Source organism: Empidonax traillii, unplaced genomic scaffold, assembly GCF_003031625.1.
Source record: "Empidonax traillii isolate 1590-97213 ecotype Southwest subspecies unplaced genomic scaffold, ASM303162v1 scaffold780:size295419, whole genome shotgun sequence".
Classification (NCBI taxonomy): domain Eukaryota; kingdom Metazoa; phylum Chordata; class Aves; order Passeriformes; family Tyrannidae; genus Empidonax; species Empidonax traillii.
This window is the reverse complement of record NW_020955973.1, coordinates 89,398-116,734: the sequence shown is the minus strand read 5'-3', so window position 1 is coordinate 116,734 and position 27,337 is coordinate 89,398. Positions and strand designations below refer to the sequence as shown.

The 27,337-nt window shown below is 47.8% G+C and overlaps 1 protein-coding gene across 4 annotated transcripts in view; it reads left to right on the top strand.

Moving 5' to 3' along the window:
* The first annotated feature begins 10,192 nt into the window (after nt 1-10,192).
* Nucleotides 10,193-27,337, top strand: part of ULK1 (unc-51 like autophagy activating kinase 1) — a 73,446-nt gene continuing 56,301 nt past the window's right edge. For 3 of the 4 annotated variants that reach the window (XM_027901372.1, XM_027901373.1, XM_027901371.1), the window contains exons 1-6: nt 10,193-10,529; nt 10,691-10,897; nt 11,724-11,816; nt 11,906-11,947; nt 25,567-25,599; nt 26,380-26,416. In XM_027901372.1, the coding sequence (XP_027757173.1) occupies nt 10,476-10,529; nt 10,691-10,897; nt 11,724-11,816; nt 11,906-11,947; nt 25,567-25,599; nt 26,380-26,416 (466 nt within the window). In that variant the 5' untranslated portion in view covers nt 10,193-10,475. The remainder of the gene's footprint in view (nt 10,530-10,690; nt 10,898-11,723; nt 11,817-11,905; nt 11,948-25,566; nt 25,600-26,379; nt 26,417-27,337) is intronic. The other variant, XM_027901374.1, reaches the window with a different exon arrangement.

The following is a 27,337-nucleotide window of genomic DNA, read 5'->3' as shown; positions in this document are numbered from 1 at the left end:
TTTCTCTGATCAAATTAGGCAGGTTGGTTGGCCGTGGGTGGGTCTGTGGGAGGCAGTTCTCATCCTCAGTGACAGTGCTGACTTGCAGTGCCTGATAATATTTGTATTTCCATTGTTCCTGGAATATTTTTCTTATATGTATTTCTTTAAGTGGGGCGTCCTGTTCAGATATGGGGCACCTTCCCCTGAAGCTCCCTGTCAGAAAAGCTGAACCTCCCATCCTCAAGGGCCTGTCCCTCCCAGCTCTCCCTCACCCAGGATGATCAGAAGGAATATTCAGGCATGGCAGGGAATGAGTGTGCATCTTGCTATGGCTGCTGCTACTCAGGTCCAGCGGCTTCTTCTTGTGTCAGAGTCACAGGGACGGCTCTTCTGTGCCTTACACAGCACACTGTGCTCACTCAGGTATCAGCAGGTTCCTTTTTTATCATGGCCTCCAATTTCAGGTCCTGTGACACATTCAATGGATGTCACAACCATTACACGTGTCTCTCAAGCTGATTCTGCTCCTGAGCATGTTGGCTGGCATCACCCAGCTCCTCTCCTGCTGAGACTCAAGGTAATTAGAATTGTTTCATCTGGCTGAGTGAGGCTCCTCTAGGGGTGTTGCAGTAAATTGAGAATGGTTGAGTAAGGCCCTAAAACACACAGCCTGAGGATGATGAAGGGCTTGGAGTTTTTCATGAAAGGTGCTACATCAGTTTAAAAGATTAAGACTGCTGACAGAAAAATCTGATTGTCAGTGTAAACCCTGAGATCTGAGGGAAGTTGTGCCAAGCACAAATCCTAGTCTTATAAACCACAGGATGTCATTAAAAATAAACAAATGTTCTTAAAACAAATAGGTCCAGTGCTCCTCTCTTTCCCCCCAGCTGCCATTTACACTCTATTCTTCTGCTGGCCTTTCTCTTCTTTATCCATCATATATAGCTTCTGAAGGAGAAATTTTTGAGCATACAATCAGTACTGTTGGAATGGTACAATATGTTATTTAAACTAAACTGAATGTGATGTTTTGAATGCAAAAACGTATTGCATTGCTCCCTAGACTTAGGTCTGTGGCATTATGTCTCCTTAAGAGAACTCAAACGAGCCATTAGGATCCCAGATATGGGAAGAGTCAGGCCGAGAATGAATGCCAAATTAAAAATAAAAGAGCATTTTCTATCCCCTGTAAGGCCCAAGTGGACAACCTTTCCAGTGCCAATCCCTCTGTGTTCCTCTGGAATTTACATGTCTGACCAGGAGGATCCCAGACTTTCCTTTGGTCTCTGTTACTGCAGTCGATCACTGGCCCCACAATATTTAATATATTTTATCCTCTCTACTCTGCAATCCCACTCACCCTGTTTCAGAGGGAACAGAGAGGTCTGTCTGCATGACTTAATTTACCACCATAATTATGTTTTTTCTGATGCAGGGGTGCCCAGAGCTTCCCAGGAAATTCATCACAAAGCAGGGAGCACAAATGCATCCAGGACTTTGGATCTGTGTGTGCAGACCCCCCTTCCATGCCCTGTCCATGGGGTCAGGCTACTCTTTTTCCACTGTTAGGCAAGTACACAACCTTTTGGCTGAAGGGGAGGCAGACAGCCCTGTTTACTGTATTTTATCTTGTGGTTCATTTATGGCTACATTCTGGTTTTCCATGTATTTGTATTTTGTTTATTTGCACTAGAATGGAAGGGAACTGCAATTAAATACAAGCTGGTATTAATAGCTTGTTGCATGTGGTTATGCTTTCTGGATCTGGATTATACTAATGTTGCTATTCAAGCCTTGAAGCTGCAAAAAGTGTCCCATCCTAATTACATAACCCCAGCTGAGGTCCCTTGGGAATAAGTGAATGCATAACACTCTTCCTGATGAGTTTCTCACGAGTCAGAAGGAGGATGTTGGTATCCTGCTTATTATGCCATGTTAATTTTAAAAGGCCCTTGTCAACCAATAACCCAATAACTTTTCTTCCCTCTGGGTTTTGTCAGGTTAATCCATGAGTCATGGAATATTTGACTATGAATTCATGAGTCATGGGAAAGCACCACAGCCCTCACAGTTCTGGATGATGTTGCTGTCCGGTCCTGTCAGGTCAGGTGTCTTCCCAATGCCTGGATGTGCATCCCAAATGCACCCTGCAACATTTTATAGTGTCAATAAAACCAAAATCCTCTACTGGGAAATATTCGTGTTAATCTGATTTATTAGCAGAACAATTCTCATGGCTCATACCCAGCCCCGGGGGAGACCATTAGCGATGGACAAAGAATGCATAAGCCAGGCTCATCCTTTTTCCTCTTGCTTTAATTCAGACATTTGTTTTTATTAGTGAATGTGCCTCATTGCATTTGACATGGGACAAATGGCAAGTGCTGAGCTGTGTACAATTCTGGTCTTTAATTGGACGTAACCATCACCACATTAGTCGGTGCCCGAATCAAAGTAGTGCAGAAATAATGATGAGAAATCAGGTCTTCAAAGACTTTGTCACTTACACAGATAAGGGAAAGGAAGAGACAGTCTAGGGGACTGAATGCCTAAGTAATACTTCTCAAAAATGCATCTCTGATTTGTCTGGTAAGAAATCAACAACTACAGACCTTTAGTCCCAAGAACATTTCACTAAATTGCATTTTGGGCAATTGCTCTGCGAATTCATAGAGCAGAGAGCTCAGGTGTGCAAAAAGAGAAGGAAAGAAATAATTTAAAAAAAAAAAAAAAAACAGATTAAAAATAACTTATTTCATTGTCATCTTGTCCTTAGGTTGTCCTCTTTGCTGTGGGACTCTAAGTGCTGGGGTGTAGATATGGATGGGTCTGACATCTTAGCAGAGCAGTTGTTTTTATATATTTTTAAAAAGGCTGCTGAAGCTTCTAATGCCTTGTCCTATCTCCCGTGGACATTCCTTGCTGTTACAGCTGTTATTTACAGGTCTGTAAATAAAGGAAACTATCGTTTCTGCCCAGGCTTTCCATGGGATGAGTAAGGCCTTGGCTGGACCAATGCCTACTTGAAATTGTATATGCTAGTGGCCAGCTTGAAAGCATAGACATCTCCAAGCCAGTTAGTTGTAAAGAGGAAAGTTTCATTGACAGTCCCTTCCCAAGGCAAAGCTGAAAGCTTGCTGGAAGCAGCTGGGAATCCCAAGTGAGCTGATCCCAGGAGTAGGGTGCTCCTGGCTGTGCCTCCCCTCCCCATGGGCACCAAAGCCCAGAAAGGGCCCAACGTAAACTCATGTTTAGGTTGTTGCATGTCTTGGACTTCCCAGGTCCGTGACAGAGAGGAATAAGTGAGTGTTTCTATAATCCTGCATGCTTCTGGGGCTCTTTGCTGTAATCCAGCAGTGAAAGGGTGTTAAACCTGCTCTCTAAGTGGCAGGTTTTAGAGCAGGAAAAACAACAAAGGCCTCTGATTCACAACAGGACGGGTATAGGCTTCTCTGGGAAGTCACTGCTGACTTCTAATATTTTAGATTTCATTGGTGATTTTTGTCTTAAGGCCGCTTTTAAGAAGGTCAAAGACACCTGAGGTGATAATGTGACTTCACTGTCAACCTGGAACTGCCTTAGAAAGACTTTATTGGGCTGAAAGGTTCTTTCTGATGATGAACTTTATCTCTCTCCTGGAGAAGATGGTCCTTAAACCTGGAGCCTTAGTCATGCCCCCTCCTCATCCATCCCACCGTAGCCATGCCCTATCTGGAAAGAAGCCCAGGCTGAAAGCTGAGCAACCTCCTTCTGGCCTCCTAAACTGTGACTCCATAGATGTGAAGGAAAAGGGACGTGATACTCTTCCTCATGCCACGAGGTGAGGGGTTATTTTTAACGCAGAGGTCTCCAAAGCAAGGGCTGGTGCCAAAGCACGCTGGAGCTGCTGCAGAGGATCCTGTTGACTTGAATGGATGTTGGAGGGGATCCCAGAGCACAAAAGTGAGGCCTGAGCAAACCCTGGCTTTGCCAGGACTGCTGTGAGGGGCCCCATGGATGGCACAGACCAAAGGGTGTGTGCAGCTGTGCAGGGAGCTGAGGGTGCTGAGCGTGGGTCTGATCCCAGCTGGGACAGAGATGACATCTTTTGAGGAACTGCACAGTGATACCTGCTGATTTATGGACAAGCAGTACTTGTTCTGGCAAAAAATAGCTTCCAATTAGCCTGAAAACAGACTGCTCTGGGTGGAGGATTTGCAGACTCTGACTTATTTATTGGCAAACCTCATTTTAATATAATCAGCTGCTTGACAGGCAGGTTAGGTAATGATCCTTGATGTGAGTGCTAACAGATTTGAACACCAAGTAGAACCTTTAGTGCCCAGAGCCCTCTGCCAGCAGCTGAAACACATTTGGTATTAAAATGCCATAGGAACCCAGGAAGCCCCTTGCCAGAGCACCTTGCTGAGTACATTAAAACGCTGCCTCCAATAACTCATAATATCTGTTCAGTAAGCTGGTGTGTATGTGTGGGGAGGGGGGGTAATAAAACAACTCAGACCTGGCCTGCCAGGGTAATTTAGTGGCTAGTTAAATCTCTCAACGCTATTAATCAGTGAAGTGTCCCACGGCATAAATAAATCCCAAATGTAAAGTGACAGGGCCATGGAAGCGCATGGGAAGCGGTTCTTCCTCTGCTGTGTGTGATGTTGAGTGCCACGCTGCTCCAGCAGCTGGTTTTTGAATAACCTCAGGGCTCTAATGCTTCCAACATTCAGGCTTTCCAGCTGTGTTATCCCATGTTTAGATGCCACCTAAACGTCTTCCACTCCGCCGTTCGTGCGGCACGGGGAGCAGCTGGCTGTGAAAGCTGGAGCAGATTGTAAACTCCACCACTTAATCCAGTGTCTCGTTTCACTGATCAAGAGCTGATGTTGCGAGTGGAGGATCGCTCCCTTGCTAAGATAAAAGCATTTTACCAGAGTTGGAACGTTGTTTCTGCAGATCCCTGGTGAGGTATGAACAAATGCTCTTGACACAACTTATACTGCTGCTGTAAACTTGCAGATGCTTTCAGGACTCCAAATTAATCTACTCATTCAGCCTCTCCAGGAATGCAACACAACAATGCTGTGTTCAGAATTCTCCTTTCCTGGTGAATTTGGTTCAATTCTACTATAATCTGTGTCTTACCCTTACTGTACTGAGTCAGAACCCAACCTACTAGCAGACATCAGAAATGGGTATGATGAAACGATGTAATTTTAATTTTCCATTCGATTCAGCCCGTAGCTTCCCTTCTATTCATTAATGCTGGGCTAATATTTACTTTTATGACTTAGATATTTGTAGACCTTCCACATATTTCTTCTACCAGACTGATTTTCAGCCAAGCACTGCATATTCAGTACCTCCACTCCTTCCTGATGAATCTGGCAAAAATTCCAGCTTTCGGGTGAGTGTTGGTTCTGCCCAGATACTGGCAATTACCCTCAGCTATTGGGAGGCTTGTGGAAAGCGGATGTGTAACTGCCTTAACATGTCTGAATTTCCATCAGATACTGAACCCACACAACTGCAGTGTCTGCTTTTCATCCGGATGTATTCTGAGACTCAGGCTCTGATCTTTCCTCCTGCGCTACTCTGCCCATCTTTTTTGGCATCTGCTTCTGTGAAGAAGATTAATTACCCAGCAGCAGCACTACCTAGGACTAAGCTACGGCCTATGTTAAAGCTCATCTTCAGGCTTGGTGCTCATTTCACACGAACAGGAGACATGGGACCAATTATAACGTGTTCAATCACATCTTGCTCATGTGCCTAAGCCTCATAGTCTGGCATTTCCCTTCCTCCAGATTTTTTTTGTCCTGGTCTTCAGTGTCCGTGTCTGTGAGGCAATTGCTGTAACAAAGAGATTACACAGGAGGGCCTTGGAAACTCTCTCTGCATCGAGCAGAACTTTGATTTCAAAAGAGAGAGATCCAGCATAGGGAAAGAACTTGTTCTTTGTGATTGCATCTGGCCAAGATTCCCCCACGCCTTCCAGACGCAGTGGCTCAGCCTCATGGGTGGCTGCTGATCTCTTGTCAGGCAGTGCAGGGAACACTGGGATGGAGCTGCTGAACTAGAAAAGCAAAGACATTCAGGATCTTGGGAAAGGTGGCTGCCTGGCCCACAGTGGATGCTTGTACTGAGGAGATGGAACTGTCTAGAAAAGCATCAAGAAACGTGTCCCACATCTGACACGGGTTCTCTGGGATGTGACAGCTCGGGTCTCGGCTCTACAGGAGCACGTGAAATGTCACTGGTCATACCAGGCACAGGCAAAGGGGCACATCTTGCTCTTTGGGTGTATCAGGATGGGACTGAAATCTCACATAAGTGTGCCCAGAAGCTCTGGTGCTTACAGCAAAGCACACACAGCAGCAGGCAGCTGAGCAGGCACCAGCTCTCCACAGCACCCACCTGGCTTCCAAGTTAAACTTTTGCAGTCCAAAATGGAGCCTGTGCTGCTCCAGGCTCCTCCTAGAAGAGTTAGCTTGTTAAAAAGTTGTACCTACATGAGCTTCAGACACACCCTGAGCTACTGGTTAGGTACATACATAATTTATTCCATAGGTTGGACTGTAATGAGAACAGTTTAGCCCCAGATGGAAATCTTTATTCTGTCTTTATTATAAATGTATACTCTGAGTTTGCCTGGTCTTGCATAATTCCCTCATATTTCATTAGCTTTAACCAATTCCCCAGCTCAGAGATAATTACACTGTGCCTCTGCAGCCCAGAGGTAAGGATGGCACTCTGAGCTTACAGGAGATAGAAACAGCAATATTTACGGCTCCTGATTAAAACATGGTATTGGAAAAAAGTATCATTTGAGTCATCAGGATATCAGCTGGCCATTGCTTTCCTTCACATTTGAATTAGAAAAAAGAACAAAGTTGCATTAAATTAAAAAGATAATTTCAAGACAACATTCAAAGGTTTCCCACAGTGGGTGTATGCTTATATTTTTCTCCACCCATCGTAAATCTCAGCAGTAGATCTTTCCCCACTCATATTTTGCATTAGTAAATTGAACTCTATACTCTGTCCCCTCGAAGATTAATGCCTCCATCTGAGGAAGTAGTTGAATACGTGCTGGCGGTAGTGCTTTCATCATTAGCAAATGGGAGACTGTGGGAGGAGAGCAGAATTTGCATGTGTTGGATGTTGGCCTAAACATACTCAAACTGAATTCTGGACATCAGGGAAGAATTGATAGAGCATAAGCATTTAATCAGCAAACCACAGAAAAAAAATAATATTTGAGGAATCCTACTTTTAATTAAAAAGCTTTTCATCCCTCTTTGTTCCAGCATGAACAAATGTGTCTGCAGAGTGCACTCCAAACATCTCAAACCCGTATTTGCTGTCAAGCGGTATTACATTTTATTAGTGATCCTGGGGGAAGTTTTTAAATCTCTGTAGAAGTTTGAAATATTTTCGCTGCTCTATTTTTTGAAGACACGTTTGAGAGGCATTTAAATGCCACAAATGTTAAACTAGTAGTTCAAAGAAAGCGTGGTGCCTTGTGTGTGCCTGTGGCATCCAGTACAGCTTGGTCCTGATCCTTGTACAGACCTCCAAGTTCCTTCATAGTTCTTGTGCTATCTTGCAGCTCCATTTATTGACTAGAAACCTACCCAGTGAACCCGCTTCAGACAAACCCAGTTTGCCTACAATCAAAACAAAATATCAGCAGAGAGGAGGTTGGTCGACTTTGGCACCTGGCTCTGTAGACAGCTGCGTGCAGAAAGGACCCACCTTTAATCAAATCTAAGTTACGTTAAACTTTTTTTCTTTTTTTCACAACCAACAGCACGTGAAGGAACAAAATGAGCACACGCAGTACAGAACAAAGGCCATTCATCGCTGGGATATTTTGGCCTCTAATTGAACAGCAGCCACATCGACTTCCTCCTTCGCCCAGCTCTGGGACTGCGTGTCTTTGCTGTGCTGGGGAAGGAAGGGCAAAAGCACCTGTGGGCACTGCAGATTTTACCACAGTCCTTGCAAGAGCACACTTGCTAACCAGGGTGCTCTGGCTGCTTTCCAGCCAAGGCAGATACAAGATTTTGCCTGCCTAGAAATCATCTGAGAAGTTTCAGAACATTTTCTTCACTTCCTGCCTCAAACTTTTGCAACTATTACCTTCTGCATTAGAGACAGTGCCTTTTAACAACTGGTAAAACTAAATCCCGTGTCTGGCATTTGCCAAGTAGCTTGATATTTTTTGGAAGTTTGACGATGTTTGACATTTTTACCTGTGTCTGTGTTAGTTGTTTATTTATCCCCTTGTGATCATTCACAAATGCCTGAAATTGTAGATGTGGAGGACACAGGCCTAGAAGAGTGAAAGAAAATAAGTAGCTAAGTATATTATATGTTTTTAAAAGCAATTTTTGAATTCATTTCTGCTGAAATCCCAAAAGTGCTCTAGTCTTGTTTCAGTTTGAAGTCTACTTCAACAGATAGAATCATCAGATTCCCATTGAAGAATAGCCTTATGACTTTTACAGCTCCCACAAAGCACTAAATAACCGTTGGGATTTGAGACACCAATTACTGCCAGTCAGGCACTGCTACTTTTATACTGGCCTTTGGTATATTCTGTCATCTTCCCACCAAAATTTGAAGCGGAGGAAGGTACCTGAACGTGAGTTACGCAGGAACCAAGGGCAGTAGACCAGAGGCCAGACATCTTATCAGTCAGCCACGGCCTTTGTGTAGATAACACGGCCTGACGCTGTGAAGTGCTGCTTGTTCCTAATTTTTGCCGGGAACGGTGATAACGGGAGGCGCTCGGCGTCACGACACCGAGCACCCTCTGTGCTGGGTGACTGCGGAGCCGCTGCCATCGGACGGGCAGGGCATGTTTGGTGTTGCGGTGCTGACACAGGTCAATACGCCGGTCGATACCGAGCGGTTGTGTAAAAAAACAAAACAAACTCCAGGCTGAGTGTGCGAGCAGGGGTGCTGCCTGTGAGGCACGTTGTTTCCTCCGCAGCTGGAATGTGATGTTCTGCCTCGGATGTCGTGATAAGTGTACAGAGTGGAGCGAGTGCGCAAGTGCTCTGGGTACCGCCAGGGCTGGTGGGTTTGGGCAGTCTGGAGCAGAGGATGGGGGAAATACGTGAGAGGTTCTTGCGGCAGAGGGAATGACCCGTGAGCCCACACCCACAGGGCAGAGCTTGTGCACTGCACGGCGAGAGACTGGGGACAGTCAAACCGCACACCAGGCTCAGACCAGAAAAGGTTTCTTATCGCAGCAGTGGTTCCATGCCGAGCTCTGGAGCTCGACGGGAAGGGTTCCTCAGAAGAGAGCTCCATGGAGGCACCCTCAGGCACTCTGGAAGCCCAGTTTGCTCCCCACGGACGAGCCATGGTCCCCCAGCACGGGAGCACGTGGAGAGGGGCCAGAGCCTGTGGAGGAGGAGGAGGTGGGCGATGCTGAGGGAGAAGAGGGGGTGGTGGGACTGGAGCCCATCTGGACCCTTCGACGGCTCCTGGGGTGAACTTTTAACACTTCACCCAAACGGACCTTTCTTTAGTTGTTGGAAGCATCACTGGGTCTGGAGGAGAGGGAGGGGAGAACTTATTGTGGTCTACAACTTGTCCATGAAGGGAAGTGGAGGGACAGGCACTGTTCTTCTCTCTGGTGACGGGACATGGAGGGGATGGCCTGAAGCTGTGTCAGGGAGGTTTGGCTTGGCTCTAAGGGCAAGGACGTTCCCCCAGACGGTGAACAGGCACTGAACAGGCTCCCTGGGGCAGTGGGACCAGCACTGAGCCTGACAGAGCTTGAGAAGCCTTTGCTCGACGCTCTCAGGCCCACGGTGGGGGATGCCCCGTGCAGGGCCAGGGTCTGACTTTGACGATGCCCATGAGTGTCCCTCCCAACTCAGCAGTGATTCCGTGACCCCGCAAAGGCTGAGGGGTCGGCAGGAGCCCCGTGGCTGGCCAGGGCTCGGCGGGCAGCGGGGCCGCGGCGCTGACTCAGGCGGGCGGCAGGCGGCGCCTTTAAATGTGCCGGGCCCGGCCGCTCCGCCTCAGGAGCCGCCGCCGCCGCCGCCGCCGCGCTGCCCTCCCCTCCCGCCGCCTCCCCCGCCGCGCACCGCGCCTGCGCCGCCCGGCACGACCCGCTCCGTCCGCTCCGCTCCGAGCGGGCCCGGCCCCAGCGAGCGGAGACACCCTCGGGGTAACCCCGGTACCGGCACCGACCCCGGCACCGGCGGCACCGACAGCACCGGCACCCGCCGCCCTTAAGGTGGAACGCGCTTAAGGTGGAGCGCTGCCGCGAGGCGGACCGGGCGTTAAGGTGGAGCGCGCTTAAGGTGGACTCTCAGCGAAGCCGCGCCTGCCGGCGGGGGGGCCGAGGCTCGGCATGGGGAGCCCCGCCTGAAGCGGGGCCCGAGGAGCCGCGCCGGGCCGGCCCGAGGAGGAGGAGGAGGAGGAGGAGATGGGGGAGGCCCGCCGCTGAGGAGCCAGCTTCGCCCCGGCCGCTGACAATGCCCGGCTCCCGGCCGCTCGGCAGGAAGAGGCAGCCCATGGACGAGGGCGAGGTGGGGAGCGCAGCCCGGCGCGGAGCCGGCGGGAGCGGGGGCTGCTCCGGCTGCCGGCCGCTCCTTAGTGGGGGGGGGGGGGGGGGGGGGGGGGGGGGGGGGGGGTGGCAGGGGTTTCCCCCGTCGCGTTTGGATTGGGAGAGGTTTAATTTTCTTTAAAGGCAGCTCCTTCATCACCGCCATCCTCCTCCTCCTCCTCCTCCTCGTCCCTTTGCAGCTCTGAAGCCGCCCCGGCCGCAGCCTCCCCGCCGGCCCCCGGGACCCCCCGGCGCAGCGCCATGGAGGCGGTGGGAAAGTTTGAGTTCAGCAGGAAGGACCTGATCGGGCACGGAGCCTTCGCCGTCGTCTTCAAAGGCAGGCACAAAGAGGTGAGAATACTGGCTTTTTTTTTTTTTCTTTTTGTTTGTTTATTTATTTATTTATTTGCTGGTCTGGGCCGAGCTGGGCAGCGCGTCCCGGTCACCCCGTCCCCGCCGGCTGCGGTCGCTGTTTCCAGCCTGGGCATCACCCCGGGCTCGGGGCAGCCCTGGCGATGGCAGACGTGTTGTTTGTTGTTATTTATTATTGTTCTCTTCGGAGTTTTCTTTGGGAGCAGGCGTGTGTCCCGGCAGGTGGCTTCACCTTGGAGCTGGGAGGCCCACAGAACCCCCCCCCCCAAAACCCACCCTCACCTCCAAAAAAAGGGGGTGGGGGGGGTGTAAATCCGTCCACACTGTTAAGTGTGTAGAGAGCCCCTACTTTAGTTTGGGTTGGGGTTTTTTAGGGTTTTTATTTTGTGTCTGTGAAGTCTTCTCTTCCTCCACCTAATTTTTCCAGGAGGGGGAGAAATCTCATACTGGTAAATAAAAGGAAACCAATCTGTCAGTGGATTTTCCATCATTAGGGCTTGGGATAAGCTGTGGCTCCCACGGTGCGTTTATTTCTAGTGATTAAATAAGAGGATAATCACCATATAAAGTAGTAACAAAAACCCAAACCTTGGGCTTTTCTCCTTGGGCTGACAAGCATAATTCGGGAAAGGGCAAGTCTGGACAAGTGAGGGGTAGGCATTAGGATATGAAGTGAGAGGCCTTTACCGGTGCTTTAAGACACTTTGTTCAGTAGTATTTGTAATCTGTTAAGAGGCTGCTTATCCTAATGTAAATTAATGGTGAAATTTACATTTACCTTTGCATTACATATGCACTGTTTCAGAAACCTGAGCTGGAAGTAGCTGTGAAATGCATTAACAAGAAGAACCTTGCAAAATCACAAACTCTGCTGGGCAAGGAAATAAAAATCCTTAAGGTAAAGGCAAATTGAGTTGTTTCCTTCAATCTTTGTTCTACATGCCCTTTGTTGCTCCTATCTTACAGTCTTTTTTCCCCTCTTTCTAGGAATTGAAGCATGAAAACATTGTTGCCTTGTATGACTTCCAGGTAAATACATTCAATTACTTCAAAGCATTTTGGATTTGGGAAAGGCTGAATGAAGTTTGCGAAACTTCAGTTTTTAACGAATGTTTTGTATTCAGACGTGACTTCTGGGGGGAAAAGTCTTCTGATAAGTTAGGGAAAGATAAACACTGTTGAGCAGATCATGTGTTAGCTGTTGGCTGGATCATAGAACTTGTGTGCAGTTGGCAGTTGAAGTGGGAGCTTCTGTTCCCAGGATATAATGCAGTGTGTGGTGAAATATGGCTGTGGTGGAAGCTCTGAAGTTCTCAGAATGTTGGAAACAAAATTACAGTAGTTTATTTTCGGCGTGCCCACCTTTGGTTTTCTCTCTCTGGTCTGGATACGCTCCCTGAGAAAATTTCTTTTTCCTGGGCCACGTTAAAATAGTGTGAGCGTGACTTTGTGGCATATGATTGCCTCCAGTTCCAGAGGATTTCAGTTTGCATTTTTCTGTTGCCCTTGTGGCAGTCACTAAGTGTTAAAAATTGCAGCAGACATTTTTAGATTATTGTGGTTTCCCGCAGTTGCCTTTTCCTTCAAAGTCGGCCCTGAAGATCTAATCTGAGGGGGCTAAAACCGATCCGCTCTGAAATCCGAGTTATCCAGTGATTGATTGTTTGTTTGTTTGTTGTTCCTTGAATATTTACTTAACTTGCCCAGCGACCCGGCAGGATTTTTATCACACATTTGCGATGCTTTTTAAAATAACGCCGCGGGAGGCGAAGCCCGAGATGGAACCCCTTGTGTTTGTGGGTGGGGGGGCTGATGCTGAGTGACCGCCTGTGTGACCACGGCCCCGGGGTGGCTTATCGGGAGCCTCCTGCCCTGTCGCTGATATCACGTGCCCCGCAGGCCGCCCGTGTTTGTTGACATTCCTCCTTTTCCCGTGGATTGGCTCCGGTGGCTCCCACGTCAGCCCAGACACGAATCCCGGCCGGCCGGTGCAGCAGTGCCTGCCTGCGGTGCCTTCTGGGGGCTGTAGTTCGCGGGTGTCAGCCCGGCCCGCAGCCCCCCCCGGGGCTGGGGCACCCCCTGTGTCCCTCCCTGCCCGAGCAGGGGGCTCTGGCCAGGTGCTGGTGTGGCCCGGGGGGTTATTTTGGCCTGATGTGTGTGCTGCAGAATAGCTGGGAGAGCCTCCTCTGGGCACGGGCCACTTGGGGCATTAGATCTCCTGGTGTTTTTTTTTTTTTCCTTCTCTGTACCTTCTAAATTTGCTTAATGCCTTTTCGCTTGAGGGAGTGAGTGGCTGCTCCTGCACTTCACCTGTAGTTTGCATTTGTATGAAGCATTTGTGCTGCTGGGTGTGCTCGTTGCAGACCTTTCAAAACTTCTGCTCTGTTCCTCTCCCTGCTTCAAATTACTGCTGGGTAGGAAAGCAGCTCAAAGACATTTTCTGCAAAAGGAGCAATTCTATCACTGTTACAGATATAGCAATGCATTATTCTCCTTTTGTGATGGGCTTTAGTTAAATCCTGTGCATAACAGCGTAGCCTGGTGAGATTTTCACAAGAAGCTGTGCTGGATGCCACAAAACAAGAACTTGAGAATGGTGCAGGGCTCAAGGCATGCCCAGGTGTATGTTTAGTTACCAGCTTAGTCAGGGAGTCCTTGTATGACCTGGGTGATTTGATTTCTCAGGCAAAATGAGATGATTTAGGGAGCAGTGGGTGTTTTTCAGCGCTACCAGGGCGTGGAGTCTCCTCTGGTGTGAGGTGATCGGTCACCAGACCCTCTGTTGGGGTCCACCCACACAGGTTGTGTGTGTGATGTGTCTGAGTGTTTGGCCTGCTTGGGAGTTGTATAAGAGTAAATTATCTACAGAGGTAAAAGTGCAGGTCTGTGGGAGGCTGGCTTCTGCCCACCTTTCCTTACTTTGTAGAAAAGGCTGCTGATTACCCACCTCGCTCTCCCAGGACAAGATCATGCTTCATTCATAGCTGCATGTGTATTTACCCCCAAAAATATATGTGCAGTTAACTGAGCCCTTCCCTGTAGGCTTTCTAAAACTGAAGAGGTTTATTTTTGTATTACAACATCACAGAGCTGAGGGGAAAAAAAATACTTCCTGTGGAACTTAATGTTGCCCTGTAGCTTTGTCTGTCATTGCATTTTGTGTCCTCCCTTGCTCTGCTCTGCCTGTCAACAGTGACTCTGACTTTTACTGGTGTACACAAGGAAATGGTTACCCAAACCACAGTGGCTGTAAGCAAGTGATTACACCCAGTGTTGCTTTCATTTGCATTTTCCTGGTTAAAAACTAATGTTAACCAGGCCTCGTACAACACAAGATTTTTGATGTAATGCCAGATTTGCTTCAGACAGACACTTGCAGTGCTGATATTTAGCACTGACAAGCAGCTCTCACCCTGGCACCCTTAGTTTATCCTTCAAATTCAGGAAAATTGCTGTGCTTCTTTTCATGTCATAGATCTTTGTGATATTGGTTCATAAATAATGACAAAATGAGGAGCTTTCTAGGAGTAAATGATACTGACAAATGTTTAATGCACAAAAGTGCAGTGACTGGACTTTTATAGATCCCCTTGCTGGAGTCTTGAGAGCAGCGTCAGAACACGAGAATGGCTCACAAAATGAAATATGCATATTCCCTTTATTATGTGCTCATGTATTAATGAGAGGGGCTGTTAATACTTTAGGAGCCTAATGCAAGAATCCTCAAAAAGAGGATAAATTATATGGTGTTGCATTTCTGAAAGTGCTGTCTGTTTAGTGCCTGTATGGAGTTGTGGTGCAGGTTTTTTCCTAGGCACAGGAGATGTTTGGCATGCAGTAAAAACTCTATTCTGTGGGGTGCATTAGTACTTACTGAGCAATCCCTGACTCCTCAGGTGGCTTGCAGAGGGGCTGGAGTTGGGGACCCCAGTCTGCAGCAGTCAGGGGGGAGTTCAGCAGCCCAGAGGGACATCTGGGTACCAGAAGTCTCTTTGCTCTCAAGGCAGCCAAATGAACTCTTGTTCCCTAAGGTGGAAATTAGTAACAACAAGGGTACAAATGATGGTTTCTGCCAGATGAGGACTTGATATGGAAATGAGATTTCTCAGAAAACTGATCTCCAGAACTCTGAGGATGAGCTCAACTCTTCACACACACTGACACTGGAAGGTTAGCATGTGTGGTCTGGCGTGTGGGACTTGCTTTGGTTTCCTTTGTGGCTCAGGGCATTGATTCTGTGATCTTCATTAGCTGAGGGGAGTCAGGTAAGGGGATTCATGGTAGGAAGGTAACTCTCGAGTTTTCAGATCCTGGGAGCACTGTGTCCTAGACAGCTTCTTCCAGCACTACTGAGAACTAAGTTTTTCCATGTAACCAAGATCTCTGGGCAGTGGGAGATCCCGGATGTGTTTTCTTCCCTGTGCTGTGCCAGCTGCCCCAGATTGGATTTTCCCACGCGAAATAGGAAGGATTATTATACTGGTGTGTTTTCCCTAATTCTGTGCTGTGGGCTGAGCTTGCTTCTTAAAGCAGCCTGGCTAGGACTGTGCTTGTGTGGGTATTGGGTAGATTTCGTGTTGGTTTTCTCTCTTTTCCCCAAATTTTTGCCCAGGTGGGATGGACTGGTTGTGGCATCACAGCTGTTAACGTCACACAGAGCACTGCTGTGACGTTTGTGCTCAGCCTGTGTTACCTGAGGGTCTGCTTTCCATAATTTGGTGACAGGTTGGCGTATTGCACTCACGAGTTTGGGATGAGCTGAGAGTAATGCTTAACTCACTCATCTAGCACAGGCTCACCAAAAATATTTCTGCTGGGAATGAGTGTATCACCTGGAGACAAAGAACACGGAGTCCTTGCAGCGCAGTTTTTCTCGTGCACATGGATTAAGGAATGGGTGGCAGAACAAACGCTTCTCAGCTTAGTGATCAGTCGGCCTGGGCTGGTGATAATAACAGCCTTGTTGTGTTGCTACTGTACAGCAGGTCCCTGTGATCAATAGGACTGTGGCTGCCGGGCTGTGCTGCTGTGCTGTCTGCACCATCACCCTTCTCTGACACAGAGCCTTTGGCTGTTCGTCTGCGTCTTGTGTACGTGCCTCCTGCTGTCCCCCGGGACCTCCGGAGTGCAGTGTCCTTAGGTGTGTCCTTCCCAGTGCCCTCCAGCCTCCTCAGCTGCCTTGCCGTGCTGGGGAGCGTGGTGTGGGATGAATCAGTGTCGCAGCGGTGTCACCTCATGCCTCACCACCTCTCGTGCCACCTCACGCAGGATCTCCTGCTCCTCGGGCGCTGCTGTTTGGGTGCCCCATGCTGGGGAGACAGGGCTCCAGTGTGGCACTGGGAGTGACTAAGGAGGCTCTCTGTGTCTGGGAGATGGCAGTCCTGAGGTCAGGCTGCCTGGGTAAATCCTGTTTTAATTCCATCCCCGAGCGAAGCTGGCAGGCTGCCTGGTGAGTGGGTGTAAAGTGCAGGCTTCTCTGAACTGCCAAGCAATCCTCTTTCTGTTCGTGCTGCGGACAAGAATGGGGTGTCTGCTGTCCTGCTCCGTCAGCATCCTCGCATCTGTTGAAGGGAATCACTGAAGACTGCATCTGGCTCAATTTAGAGCTCGAAGGGAAAAGGACAAAAGCCCAACCACCCTCTGACAGTAGTTTTGTAGGGTTGAGAGTTCAGTGGACCAAAATGGATGTGTTTGTGGAGAGTTGAGAATTTTATAGTTTCTTTTTTTTTTTTTTTTAACACTGGCTTCACTAGCCGAGCACCCCACTGTGCAGGTCACAGAAACATCTAGCAAATATTGACCACTAAATATAGACCTCAGAGGAGTCATAGGCTTTTTATAGAGGGAGTTGCCTTGCTGCATTTCTGAAGTTGTGATCACCGTTTTACTCATCCCGTGTGTAAAGCACATACCTGTGTTCCTCTCACATGATGAGGGTGTCATGGAAGAGCCGGCGACGTGGTGGTTAATAGCCTCTAAAGCTCCTGTGGAAGGTAGCATTACTCAGACTATAATGACAGATTAAGGAATGTTTTCCCAGGAGTAATCGGAAACTGGTAGCCTGTTGTGTTCGCAGTTTGACAGCAGAGCTCTGTAACGGCAGAACTGCTGTTCGTGCTGCTCCTCGGGAAGGTCCCTCAGTGTTTCCACCGGGAAAATTTCCACTGTGTAAATCCTTGTGATGACTGCTCCCTCCAACCAAATGCATTCAAAGCAAGGAGGTGAAGATTGGGAGGATAGATGGGAAGAGGTGCCTCGTAATCAGTGGCTGGGTGGGATTAAATTCAGATGGAGAAACAGGGTTTGAATTTGTTTTTGAGTTATTTATAGGTTCAAAGCAAAGCCTAATTAAAAGATTTAATTTTGTGGCTGGACTGAACTTGCCCCTAAACTGCAATAAAACTGTGTTTCAAAAGCTCATCTTAATGCTCAAGCTTATCTAGAGAATTGAGGATACAGTTCACTTTCAAGTGCCTTCCTTTCTCCTCTCCCTTTCTTGCACCACCTGCCTTCCCACCTGTTGACAGTAATTGAAAAGCTTTGCAGAACAAGCAGATTAGCAAACAGTGGTGCTGGTGGCAGGAATCCAGCCTGGGTGGCTCTGGTTTGCTTTGGCAAAACACCTCGAGAAGCTCTGGTCCTTGGAAGTGGATGTGGGTCTTCCATGAGGTAAAACTGCCCTCATCCCAGAAGTGAGATACAGTGGGAAATGAGCAGCCAAGCACAAGGGTGGTCAGCAGAGGTGGCAGTCTTTGATCTGCAAGGGGTTTTGGTTTGGTTTTGTTTTCAAAATAAGTATGGGTGGTTTTGTTTGCTTTCTCTTGGCTGGGTGCTGTTTTTGTTTGGGGATTTTTGCTGTTGCTTACGTTCATGCAGCAATAACAAATGGCAAACTCGGTGGAAAATGAACAGGAATGATGTGGTCTTTGCATGCAAAGTTTCTCAGGTACAGACCTAAACATGTTTTTGCTTAAGAGAAAGCATCTTAATTGTCTTCAGATGTTATGGTTCCTCTCCGAAAAATGTATTAACAAATGTTCACGGCAGAATCCAGCAGAGCCCTGCCCATAGATAGCTGTGGAACCTCTTCTGTTCTTGCTACATAGCAAAGAGGTGCTTTAGTTGTGCCCTATGTCCTGCATTATCATGTGCAGACCTTAAATATCACCATAAACACAGAGATGCTGTCCAAGTGCAAAGTGAGGATCTCGGAGCTGCGTTTGTTTACTAAGCAAGGTTGTTTCGAGGGGGGCTGATAGAAATGAATCAGATTGTGCATCACTGGTTGCTTGGGGCAATAATGTTCTGTCTGGCTGCAGGAGCACCTGGCTTGTCTCCCAGCATCAGAGTAACAGGAGGAATTAGGTCAGCTGAGCTGGCATAGTAGGGATCAACCAGACAGTGTGGTTCGGCTTGGGGGGGGAACGAAAGATGCGTAATTTAAAGTCATTACAGATCCCATTTAGCAAAGTGTCTTACGTGTCCAGGAAGGCAGGGCCTCCCAGCTGGGCTGTGAGAGCTGCTGGTGTGATGGGAAACCCCAGGGAACATGATGGGGTGCCGGGCAGGGCTGGGAGGCAGCCCCTGGGGCTGCGGGGTGGGCTCTGCGTGTCCCCTGCCTGTGTGTGCTGTGTCCTGTCACCCTGTGCACAGCTGAGCCATGGGGGGACTTTCTCTCTGAAGGCTTCATTTCTGTTTGATGTTTTCTTTGTTTAGTTGGCAGTTGTAGCCAGCATGTTAAATATGTTAAAAAGTACCCATGCCTCTGTTTTTTAAATACTGCAGATTTGAGCCCATGTTTCTCTGGCTTCCGGTGACTGGTTGTGTTTTTTTTTCCCTCTTATTTTAAGACTGTTTTTATTTGAAAGAAAACTCATGCTTTTTTTTCTTTAAATTCCTTTCTTCCACACCTTTGTGATAACAAGTGTGTTTATTCTCTTAAATCTGGTAAATGAGGTCTGAAATAAAGGGATGTAAAAAAGAAGATTTGCAAAGGCCAGTCACTCATGCAGCTGCCATAGAAGAACTCAGGGAGGTCAGACATTCTCAGAGTTGCTTAAAAAACAAAGACGACCAACAAAAAACCTGAACAACTCCTGCAGAGTATCAGATTGTGTTTGGGATATACCATTAAAAAACAAGCAATTCCCAACTTTATCAGTGGAACTACTTTAATCAAACCAAAACCAAACTTCAGGACTTGGTCACTTTGCTTGTACTTGCACATATCTCAGTAAATTAATACGTCTCAGTGATTGTGATTAAAACTGAAATGTTCACATTCATACCGTGTTACCCACCTCGACCCCCAGCTCTCCCCCCACTGCTCCTACTTATTGGGCAGGCTCATAAAATGCAACTTTATGGTATGCAAGGATTTAATGCCAGTACATGTGACTGAGCTTAAGGGAATGGGGAATTCAGCTTTAAAAGTTCAGTTTATAGCATGGCTGTGATACAGAAGGGAGATAAGGAATAAATACACAAAAGCAAATCGGATCTTGATTATTTTTGTCGTTGTTTTTAGAATTCTGAAGCTTCCTCTCTTGGTAGTATTAACATAATGCATTGCCATTTGCAAAGGAGCTTGCTTTTGTTTGAAAAAAAGCTTCTAGGTATTATTCTGCCTGTTGGCAAGGGGGTAACTACTTCCTTCTACGCTGTGTCAGGATGTCCAAACTTTTCAGGATTCTGCTGTTTTTTTGGTTTTTTTTTCATCTACATTCTCTTATCCTTGCTGGACTGCTGCAGCTGCTGCCTGCAGCCAATGCTCTGGGGCAGTGATGCCTCCCCAGGGGTTGGCTGGGGGGCACAGGCTGCCCTAGGAGGTGCAGTGTTACCCCCACAGCAACGTGACTCTGTAAGGAGGGATTGCTTTTCAGTGTTGCTGCAGCACAAGTCCTCAGTTTGCTCTGATGTGTGCGTGTTTTTGGTCTTGCCTCGAAGCTCTGCAACCTGTGAAACTCAGCACTTTGTCTCTCTACCCCATCGTGGCATGAATGGCATAGTCTGGTTTCTGTGGTCAGGCTCAGATGCAGCTCCAGCTGTGGCCTGCTGGACTGTGCTGCTCTGCAGAGGCCCTCTCTGCCTCCGAAGGAGAGCCAGGTGTTTCTGTCTGAGCTCTCTGCAGGTGCTGTGGTCACCAATCACCCAGCAAAATGCCTTGGATCTCGGGGCTTTGCTCTTGGCTTCACACACGTTCACTGCTGGCCTTGCCCAGAGTGCCCAGCAGTGGGGGTGTGACCAGCACTGCCACTGCCTGCAGGGAGGGCTGGGGCTGCTCTGAAGGAACCTGCTGAAAGCTCCAGTCCAGTGGAAGGGATGGGGAGGTTTTTTCAGGCCACTTGAAGACTGAGCTGCCCTACCAGCTATGCTCCCGTTTGTCCTTGGTGCTGTGAGCTCCCTGGACATGACGTTGTCTTGTTTGGTTTTGAATGTCATGCAGGCAGACTTCAGAACCGTTGCCAGGAGGATGGGAAATACTTTCCCTCCCTTCCTGGAGCCTGTGTAGAACCAAAGGATAGCCTTCCTGCTGTTCTTAAGCTGCCCTGAAGTACAGCCTGTGCTGAAACAACTCATCAGATTTACAGTGGAGAACATGTAGTGCCTGGAATGGGGCAGTGCAGACCCTTGGCATCACTGCTCTTCTGGTCCTACAAACATCTGCCAGCTGCAAGGGCAGCCATAAACCATTTCTGTGCTGCAGGGCCTCCCTTTGCTTGCTTTGTGCCTCTGCTGGTGCTCTGCATCCTGGGCAAGCTGGCAGGTCAGTAGGAAGACTGCTATTGTAGTCCCAGATTTATCACTTTCAGGGTAGCCCCTACTCAAGAGAAAAGTGGCTGCTGGATCTTTATAACTTACTAACTCTCTTGGTGCAGGAATTGCTGGCTGCACCACTTGAATCCCAAAAGTCTGTCCTAGACCGTGCTTTTGTCTGCCTGTGAAGCTGTGTCTGGGCTTGAGAAACATTTTGTGGTATTGCATGTCTGTGCAGAGAGGAGATTATACTACAGTGAGTGCTTTCCTTTTCTTTCTTCATCTGAGTTAATTGTTGTCTCCTGAATTGGAAACCTGTTCAAAATGCTCCTGAGTGCCTTATTGAGGTTCAGGAGGAGTGAGGAGGATGACCAGGGCTAGAGAACAGGTGAACACAAGAGGCTCTGAGACATGCTTTTCTTTTCACTTGAGGTCAAAAGGCTGTAAATACCTTACAGCTGTTTGCTTTGGATCAGTTTTCCCAAAGGATGATGAGCATTGGTAGGTGCTCCCACACTTCAGATTGATGTTACTGTTGTCTCTTTTGTTCCAACAGTTGCGTCAGGAGATAATCCTTGCATAGCGTGACAGTTTTCCTTTCCCTCTTTGGGGGTTAGCCTGCTCAAGCCAACCTGTGAGCCCCAGTGAAATCACACAAAGACATTTTACTTTTTGGAAAGTTTCTTCCTTCTCTTGAGAGCAGTGGGTTCACTTTTCCCCAGCCTAGTGTGCTTGAGAGGCCCTGCCTGAGCTGGTGGCTTTCCAGGTGCCACTGGCCTGGAATTGGCTTCTGTAAAGCAAAGCTGTGTTTAGTACAGACTGTGTTCATGATTGCATTTTCACTGCCAGAAAGCAATGACTAGAGACCATAGGCCAGGAGGGCACTGGCTCTGTGAGATCCTCCTGGCAAGACAGGAGGGTGCAGTGTGCTGTGGTTCTGCTGCAGGGAATAAGGGAAGTAGCAAAAGACAAAAAAGGTGGAGAAGAGCTTAGCTTTCTGTTGGTGTTATCTTCCACTGTCAGACCCTCAGCCTTGCTCCTCTGCCGTTGTGTTGGTGCAGTTGGTTGAGTCCCAGCCTCCCTTACAGAGATCCAGGAGTGCTAATTATTGTGGCTTGGCAGTGCCTCTGGGCGCTGTTGGAGAGGTGGTGTGGGAGATACCTCCTGAGAGGTACAAACCAGGGACCTTTGCCATCAGAGGGAGGCCAGCGAAGAGGCTGATCTTCAGGAGGGTTACAAAACCAGCCTTAAGGACTCGAGCCCATACAGCTCCTCTCCTGCAGGCAGCAGGAGCCTCATCAACCCTGCAGTGCTCAGCACGTGGAGCTACATTCATGTTCCAAGTGTTCCTCCTGCATCCCCCAGTCCTCCTAGAAAAGATTTGTGTGAGGTGGAAGCCATTCATTCGCTGGTTTCACCCCAGAGCCCGTTACAGCACTGGTGCCTCACAGATTGGCGAGAACATTGCGCTGCTGAGAGAGTCCTGCAGTGTTTGTTGTGTCATCAAATTTCCGCTTCTTGTCCTTCCTGAGCACCCTTCTGAACTCGGTGGCAGGCAGAGTGCAGGGGTAGAGTGCAGAGGAGGATTTTTCTAAGGAAAATTCCTCTTGCTGACTTTTTGAGCTGCGGTGGGAGGATGACTAACTGTGGGTACAGCCAGACATTTCCCTTTGGACACACCTAAACACACACTTTCCAAGAAGAAGATCATGCCACCTTCCAGTATGGGTGGAGAGAAAATTTTAAAGGGAGACAGGACTGCTGGGTCTTGATGTCCATAATGCCATCCCTCCTGGTGTCCCAGTGAGGAATTTCAGCAGAGCACAGTCCTGGGGTGATTTATGGTGTACTGCTAAACGAGGTTTCTTCATTTCTTTGTCCTCCATCAGCAGATGTGTGTTATTTGTAGACAGCAGAGGCTGTTGCCTATTTTTACACTCAATTAAATTGTAACTTCATCGCTGGGGCCTCTGCTGCAAGAACTACAAGTCAGGCAGTGATCCAGACTGATTAATTATCAGCTTAATGCCTTTGGCAGAGGCCTTTTGCTGCTATTGTGGAGCGTGGTCAGGGAACTGCTGCACTTTGTGATGAGAGGAAAAGTTCGGGGGTTGTTTCTGTGCTGTTCCCTTCATTGAGCTTGTTTAGTGACAGGATTAGCCTTGGCTGCACCAACTGGCACATGTGAATAAGAGGTCCAGAGGAAATTATCTGTGCTGCTTCTTGGACATGAGCCTCTGCAGAAATTCAGCAAACTGTAACACTTCTCTTGTTGCTGATATGGAAACAAGTGGGCTGGGCAGTTTGGTTTCTTTTTTTTTCAGAGAAATTGGTAGCTTGCAAAATTTGGCTTGCAGTAGTTTTTCCTTGTTTTGTTAATGAACAAATCATAAATATAGTAGAAGGATAAAAATGGGCAAGAAATAGTTTCTGCTGCTGAATCAGCTTGAGAGAAGTCCATCAGCCCGTTTGAGAAACCAAAAGTCTCTTTAGGCAGCTAAATCTGTTGTAACAAGAGTAAGCTCTGCTGGCTTTTTACAAACAAGAGCTTGTTTCTGGGACTCTTCCTGAAATAAATGTTTAGTTTGGTTGGCAAAATTCTACAAATCTCTTTCTGGCGATGGGGTCTTGAAATGCTGAAGCTGCAAATGTGGAAGTTGTTCTCCCTGCTAGAGGTATCTGCGATGTGAAAATACCCTTGGTAGATGTTCCTCTGCTGCGTTGGGTTTGTGTGCAGCAGGGAGGTGGAATGTTCAGAGGGTGCAGTTGCCAGGGGCTGGTTGAGGGAGCCATCTACTTCTTTCCTAGAAGCCTTTTAGGCATTGCCCTCTTATCCCACCAACTCAGGGTGAAGAGATAAAGCCACCAACCACCAAGGTCACATTGTTGTTGGGAAGTTGAGCATCTCCCTTGCCAGAGAAGGTCCTTGTTTAACCCTGGTCATGTTATGCTCTGGCTGCCAAAAATCAATGGCTTGCTTGATGATGTTTGTTTGCAGAGTCTTTAAATAATGTAGAGTGGAAAAACAACCAAACTGCTCAGTGTACATTAGCTGTTGGCTAACAAACTATTGCAAATATCTTCTGGGCTTGGTTTGTGTAAGCTCTGCTTCCTCTTCATTTTTTACATAGGTAATAATATACTGAGCTTCCCCAAAGTCTGCTGTCACTACACATATTCATGTAAAGAGTTACTGAGCTGCAGTGATCACAGCATGTTTAGCCAAGAAGTGTCTCTGAAAACTGCTGCTGTGGCAGTGATGAACTTGGTGTGGGCTGCAGAAACCACTTCAGACACTTCCTTTGTTGCCCAGCATTGAGCTCCCTGAGCAGCTGCACTGCTCTTCTGGTGTTTCTCACATTTTCTGGTATATCTGGGCCTGGAGTTCCTGTAGAACTGAAAGTCCTGGGTGTCTCTCATCAACCTTGGCTTTCCAATGTTCCTGCTTAGGACAGCAGGAGCTGCTGGGCTTTGAACACTCCTGAACATTCTCCCTCAGCTCCTTCAAAGCTTGTGATGATGCTTGGGAGTTTCTCCTGGCACTGCTTCCCTTTGACTGGTGCTTTTAACCACAGACTGGTTTCCCACTTCACCCAAAGTGTGTATGAAATTGGATGACTTAATGTGAGCTGCTTTCAAACGCAGAGATTGGAAAACAAAGCCTGTTTAAAGTAGTGCTTGTCATGCAAGGAAGTGCAACAAACGCCTTCTTGAAGTAGCAGAGAAAATTGCTTTCTGAACAAACAAGGGGACTTCAAAAAGCTCAGCTGGGCTTGACAGTGAGAGCAGCTGTAAGAATGGAGGGTGGCTCTGGTGAATGTTTGAACCTGGGGCTGCCCGGTGCCTTGAACCCCTCTGGGGGAAGGTGGCTGTGCCCCCTGCAGCTGTGGCTGGAGCCTCTCAAATCACAGATAATTCAGCTTCCTCCTCTCTCCCCCCTCTTCCTCCAACCAGTCTTCCAGCCCAGATTTCACGTTGTGGGGTGAAAAGAGGACAGAAGAGGAATGATGAGAGGGGCAGAGGACTCGAGGCGTTGACGAAGGCAGGCAGTGTGGTACAGGCTCGACAGGAGATAGAGTCCTGTGGGCAGACCAAGATGAAAGGGGCTGAGAGCAGACACTGGAGACTGCTTGGAAACCAAACAGCTGGTAGGGTGGATGCTGCGGATTTTGAAATGGTAGTTGGGCTCAGAAGAGGATCTAAACAGGTATCTAAACAGCCTGTAAGTGAAGTCATGCTGCCCCAGAGCCATGGAAATGAAGTCTCTTGCTCTCTGCCACTACTTTTAGAACTTTTCTACCCACCCAAGCAATTGCTGCATGCTCGTGTCCCTGGCTGGGCCTTGAGTTGAGGAGTGACTTCCAGCTTGCAGGCTCTAGGAGTGACTTGGTTCACAGGTTTTTATGTAGTAGGTCAGCTTCTGTCCAACTTCAGTCATTTGGCCCTCTGGGTCTACCCAGGGTTGACTTGCAGGTCCCAAAGTTGCATTGCTCTTATCTCTCTCCTCAGCCCAGAGCTGCTCATGTGGGCATAGCTGCTATAAAGGGCCCAGTTAAATGTGGGAATGATTAAGGCTCTAAGATAGCAGTGTGCCAGCATCTGTGTTGCGTGCCACTGTTAATCCCCAGGGCTGGACAGGACGTGAAGGCCACAATACAGGAGATCAGCTTGGTTAAACAGATGCACACTCAGAAAGCAATAACCTGCTTAAATACCTGACATTTTTCAAAGTAAGCAATCTTCCAGGAATTAACCTTTAATGTTTTTACCCTGCCTTCAGTCGGACTCATAACAGAGGATGGATTATCTGTTTAAATAGAAGTGCAACAATTAAGTGTGTGAAATATTTCAATGCATAAATCACTTATTTTTTCCATTTTCTATTTCCCCAGGAACTGGCAAACTCTGTCTACTTGGTTATGGAGGTGAGTGTGTGTCATCTTTTTTTTTTTTTACCCTCTTTCCCTCTCTCTTTTTTAATTTTTTAAGCTCGTTTTGAGCCCACCAGCATGTTCACAAGCAGTGCTTCCTGCTGGCAGTCTCACCTGTGATGCTCTGCTAATCTAATCTGCAGCTGCAAGGCTCTGAGAGGCAGAGCTGTGTGGGTGCAGATAGCAGCAGAGGGATTTTTCATATTGCTGCTGTCAGAAGGTCGTGCTGGCACAGGCTCGAGGAGCCAGACGTTTTACCTCGGGGGTCAGATGGGTGCTCCTGGGTGGCATCTGCCTCAAAGAGAACGTGGGGAGAGAGTTTTCTCCACACAGCTTACCTGCAGAGCTTGGGAATGTTCTCTGCCCTCTGCAGTTTTCACTCTGGGGTCTTGTTGACTTTTCTTAGTGATGTGGAACACCGATGTGAGGAATTTCAGGCTCCAGCTGGGGCTGCTCCCAGGCTTTCCTCAGCCAGCTGGTGGTGTCTGCAGTGGTGACCCTCCTGCTTTGTTCTGGTTTTACCTTCCTGATGTGCACAAGAGCTGGTCAATGCTGGTGTATCCTACTGCAGCACAACATTTGGGGGGGAATGGGACAGGAGAGGAACCACAGGGATGGGGTTTTCCCTGCCAACTTCCCAGTGCGTATTTTGACACGTGGGATCATTTATGTTTAAATACTGTGATAAGCCTGCCATCCTAGTGAAGTTTACTGTTTTTCTTTTTAGCCTTTTGATTTGCCTTGCATTGACTGAGCTTTCTGTTCTGTTTGCAGTACTGTAATGGTGGTGACCTGGCTGACTACCTTCACAGTAAGTAGAGCAGTGTGGAGGATATCCTCTGTGTTCAGAAGGAAATGCTGACTGGTTTAGCTCATTCAGGTTTCTGGGGCTTGTACAAGATCTAAGTAATCTTTTTAAACTCCTGCAAAGTAAAAGAGTATCACCGCCCCTCTTCTGAGAGGTTCACCCTTTGGTAATGATTTGAAAACTGAGAATCCACTGCAATAAAAGCTGGTCTTGTGGTCCTTTTTATACAGGTCAGTAGTGACTGTTGTCAGTAGTTATGTATTTTAGATACAATGGCCTGGACACAGTTTGTCTTTTCTTGGTCACTGGCAAAAAGCTGTTTATACTGAAGCCTTGCAGTTCTGTAGGGCTGGATTAAAATAAGATCCCAAGAGGATATTTCACATTCTTTAAGTTTACCCCTAAGGGTGTTCCACATCTAGGGCAGAACACATTTTCTATTTCACTGTATTGAGGGTGACTGGAGTGTAGCCCCTGGTGCTGGGAGGGGGACAAAAACTACCGACTTTGGTGTCTTGTGGACACCACAGCACAGGTACCTGGGACTGCGGTGCCTTGAATAATTTTTGCTGAGACTCAAGGGCATCTTTGCCATCAAACCAAATGAAAAATGCTTTGCCAGCTCTATTGCTGTTACTCAGGCTTCAGTCTCCCAAGGGATTTTTCACTGGAGCACATGGCACAGGATCCTGGCCTTTGAGGAAATCACCTTGCACCTGAGTACCTAAAATAAATAGGATAACATGTTTAACAATTTACTTAGCAGCAGTCAGACACAGCCTTTTTTTTTTTTTGTTGCCCTGCCTGAATTTTTTTTTATTTTAAAGTTGCTTTCTTGATGTTTTGCATGTTAACTAGAAGATTACTAAATGTAAAGAGGCAAGTTTAATCTCATTTTATGTGTGGCTCTGGGTCATGGTTAAA